The sequence below is a fragment of the Bactrocera dorsalis genome, chromosome 5 (assembly GCF_023373825.1).
Source record: "Bactrocera dorsalis isolate Fly_Bdor chromosome 5, ASM2337382v1, whole genome shotgun sequence".
Classification (NCBI taxonomy): Eukaryota; Metazoa; Arthropoda; class Insecta; order Diptera; family Tephritidae; genus Bactrocera; species Bactrocera dorsalis.
This window is the reverse complement of record NC_064307.1, coordinates 16,802,070-16,806,179: the sequence shown is the minus strand read 5'-3', so window position 1 is coordinate 16,806,179 and position 4,110 is coordinate 16,802,070. Positions and strand designations below refer to the sequence as shown.

Genomic DNA, 4,110 nt, shown 5'->3' with positions numbered 1-4,110 from the left:
TATATTTACGCCTGACTATACGAGTATGTGTGCAAGACCATGAATGCAGTTAATGTTAAAGTAGCTTCAAAATAGCGAAGGTAATAAACAAAAGAATTCGCGTGTCACAGAGTGCTTAAAACCAAAAGTTTTTTAATTAGTTGTTAAGCTGTACATTAGTAAGTGTTTAACGAGTTTCAATGCCTCGGGACATTGAACTTAACTTCTGCAACTTCTGAGCATAAGTTTCACTTTTTGCAAAATCTTCTTCTGTCATAAATGGCTTTAAATAAACATAAGTACACATACTAAAAAATGTTTAAAAAATACTCACATTAAGTATTTAAGATATTAGAAATATGTCAGAAACTTCTTCAATATTTTTTATGTTTTTAATGTATGCAAACTCTCAATTTCTGCTGCTTTTAGTTATGCAAAAGAAAAAAATATTTAAATATCAATTATACACACTTACTATTTATATTTTTTATTATGTGCAAAAAATGCTATAAAAACTACTATTTGTTGGTGTCTACATGAAAGGTTGAAGAAATAAGGCTGTTGGTTTACTTAGTCACTAATTAAGGCGGTGAGTTAATGAAAAGTGGCCATAAATGGTTTAAGTTGCTCTTTAACCTTTTTATAATTATAGTTGCGTTGACTTGTTAGCAGTTTTCTTTGGTTGACGTTTTACACTAAGCTATCATTTAAGATAATATAGAGTATGCGGAATAAATATATAGCACTTGTGGTTACAAATAATTTTAGTTGTGAGGTGATATTGATAAAAGCCGTTTTATGTTACATTTTCGAAAAAAGAATTTGCAAAAATAATATAGATTTGATTTAGAAAAAACAATAGTTTGGTGTAGTATGTGGCCCGATGTAATCATCGGTCCTAATTTCTTCAAAAATGATAACGGTGTGAACGTAACTGTCAGTGGCGACCGTTATCGCGCCATGATTACCGAGCATTTGATGCCTGAAATTGAAGCTCGTGATCACGGCGACAATTGGTTTCAACAAGACGGCGCCACAGATAATTTCACGTTTTGTGCCGGACGATTGGCCACCAAGGTAGTGTGATATCACATTGCTAGACTTCTTCCTGTGGGAATATGTAAAGTCTAAAGTCTATGCGGATAATCCCGCTTCGATTCAGGCCTTGTAGAAAAACATCGCGAGTGTCATTCGCCAGTTACCAGTCGATATGCCCGAATGAGTCATCGAAAATTTAACTCAACGGATGAACCACCTGAGACGTAGCCACGGCCAACATTTGAAAGCGAGAGTCTTCAAAAATAAAATACCAAAGAATGTTCTTTAGAAAAATAATAAACATTTCCAATTTCAATTTCAATTAGAATTTTCTGAGTTTTTCTTTTAAAAAGGTAAGGAACCTCGAAACGAAGCAACATTTAATTGATGCCTACGAAGCGAAGTCAGGTTGTCCGAGTTGAAACAGTTTCAAAGGAGCTGTGTCAAAATTTTTAGGAATTAACAAAGCTGACAACTACTAATACAAAAAGCTAAGTGAGAATATGCTAAAAAATTTAAGGCCATGGGCTGCAAGATGTCATTAAAAGTTCATATGCTGCATGCTCATTTAGATAAATTTGAAAAAAAAAAAAATGGAAGCGTATACAGAAGGGCGCGGATAACTTTTTCACCAGGACATTTTGAGCTTTGAACAACGTAATCAAGCCCAATACAATGAAAACATGGTAGGAGACTATATTTGTGGTTATTGAGAGAAAGTATTTACGAACATAAAAGATCATCATCAGTCTCGTTTGTGTGCCTGGTCACAGCGGTATCACTGGTAATTGCAAAGCCGTTGAGATAGCCAGAGTGGGCACTCTTGCCTCGGTACTACGGAATGGGACAGAATTGCATCTCCATTGGTGTCGCGCTTTCTGGTACTGAACTAATAAAATTCGGTTACGCTTAGTAGGTGCTGGTCCATTTTCTGTGCGACTTAGAGATCCATCTGACCCAGAGTAGAACGCAAAAAATCTACTAAACTATTTAGGTGCTCTTATGGGACACTGTAAAATAAGCATGAATGCGATAAGGCTTAAAAACTTGAGGGACGCTAGTAGCCAAATTTGTATGGAGGAGGAAGAGGTGGAAACATCCAGTCACATTCTCCTCCATTATCCATTCTTTGCAAGATTGAGGCTGAAACATCTCGATATTCATACCTTCGGTGAACCAAAAGACATAGCCATTAGTTTCGGCTATGTCTTTTGGTTCGCTGAAGGTAATTTAGTCATCCTATCAAGTTTGTAACAGGCTTAAAGCGCTTTGTCCATCTGTAGAGGTCTTATAATCCACAATTTTTTGTAGGAGTTAATAGGCATCCCAACGGATCGGCGTTCTAAACTGTTCAAGTGAGATCGCTCTTTGATCGACCTTTTAACCTAATCTATACGTGGTTTACTTATTATGAATATGGATATATGTATCTTTATTTAAGTATTTTCTATAAAAAACGGGATATGTTTAAGTTCGGAGATGAATTTGAGGTTATACCTAGATGACATTTTCTAACCTCGACTTGCCATATTATTTATTTTAATTACACGAAATCATGAATCATATGAAAATTGGAATTTCCCAGCCTATAATAACAGGTCAATTCTAAATTTTTTAAGGTTTTATGCCTTAAAATAAATAACTTGAATAATGTCTGTAAGTTTTTTAATAAAACAAAAATCTACATTCTATATATAGAATATTATATTAATTTGTTTGATGAGCATGTTTCACAAAGTTAAGATTTTATCATTTCCTATTTAAATCTGATTGGATTTTTGTTCAGATACCAGTTCGCAGATCTTGAACTCATTATGGCAGAAAATTGCAAAGGCTTGGAACTTCTTCGTTTTCTGTTAGACTTCCTACAATTTTTTGGGTCTTGTTTCCAACTTCAAAATTTAAAATTCTTAAAAAGTTAATAATTGGAAATGGTAAAGCGTCTTTATTAGTACGAGTATATTATAAAAATATTAATTCTTTAGAATTTTAGCACATATTCGCTCCTCTCATGTCTATTGCATATTACCGCATACTCCCTCAATTGATAAAAGCCACTGGTTGGGCATGTTGTATGGGTTCCTTCGGTTGTTTTTGTTCTAATCGAATCAGTTGACGTGTGCTGCTCGCTGCCGTACGCGTGCGTACAGTGGCACGAAAGCCGCCATTACCATCCACCATATAGTAGACACTGCGCACATTACCGTTGGGCTCCAACAAACCATACTCGCCAGTGACACTCATGCCGTGGCGCTCTTCACGGTGATGCAAATGCACCATGGACTCCGGATGATCGATGTAGTAGTGATACGCGTATTTTACCTAAAAACGCAAGCAAACTAAAGTATTACTAACACACACGAATAAAAACAAGTAATTAGCTGAAATGTAATTATGTGGGAACTCGTTTGCATTTCAAGTCTGCTGTGTGTCAAGTTGCCAGTGTCTTCGATAATTTGATGTGAAGTCTTCAATTTTACCCCACATTTGCCACCTTGGCCGCAAACTCATTTGCATACGGAGATAAATCTCTTTCATTTTCTTCACGCGCAATTTCGATGGCATGCTGCGCAGTAAATCGCCGTCACATTAGCTCACCTCTTTTCGCTTTTAATTACGCCAACAATTTATTATTTAATTTAACTGCTTTCATGGATGCGCTTATTGGGCAGCGCGTGAGACTTACCTCATCGTTGTTGTGCTGATTTTTGTAATCTGCAGAAAACTCTGTAAAAAGCGTTGAGCCCTGCTGGGGTTGAGCGCTTGCATGGGGCAACAAATTCGCAGCTAATTGAAGACATGTGATGATGGCAAGGAAATCGAACATTTTCATGGTCTGCAAATTAGGAAATTACGCAAATTTGTATGAGTGTATGTTTGTAAAGTGTGAGAAAAATGTTGGCTAATGAATTGAAAATAAATTGTTGCATGATTTGAATAAAATAATTATTAATTAAATGAGATTTTTAATTAAGCTTAAAAAGTGTTAAAAATGACCTGGTATTTTTTTGTTTGAAATACATAGTACCCGAAAATTGTAAATCAAACGTAAAATATTTAATTAATAATCAATATTTACTTCTTCGCCTACAA

At 35.4% G+C, this 4,110-nt stretch overlaps 1 protein-coding gene across 1 annotated transcript; it reads right to left on the bottom strand.

Annotated features, from left to right (window-relative positions):
* Positions 1-2,934: 2,934 nt before the first annotated feature.
* LOC125778844 (cuticle protein 18.6) lies at positions 2,935-3,850 on the bottom strand. The gene is made up of 2 exons (XM_049458297.1): positions 3,704-3,850; positions 2,935-3,339 (listed from the first exon to the last, which is right to left on the bottom strand). Exons 1-2 carry the CDS (start codon positions 3,848-3,850, stop codon positions 3,058-3,060), a joined length of 429 nt encoding a protein of 142 aa, XP_049314254.1. The 3' UTR covers positions 2,935-3,057.
* Positions 3,851-4,110: the final 260 nt, after the last annotated feature.

What these genes read in the sequence shown, in the direction of transcription:
- LOC125778844 (XM_049458297.1), bottom strand. Translation starts at nt 3,850, where the DNA reads ATGAAAATGTTCGATTTCCTTGCCATCATCACATGTCTTCAATTAGCT. An exon ending in ATCAGCACAACAACGATGAG is followed by an intron (nt 3,340 to 3,703) that starts GTAAGTCTCACG and finishes TTGCGTTTTTAG; the next exon opens with GTAAAATACGCGTATCACTA.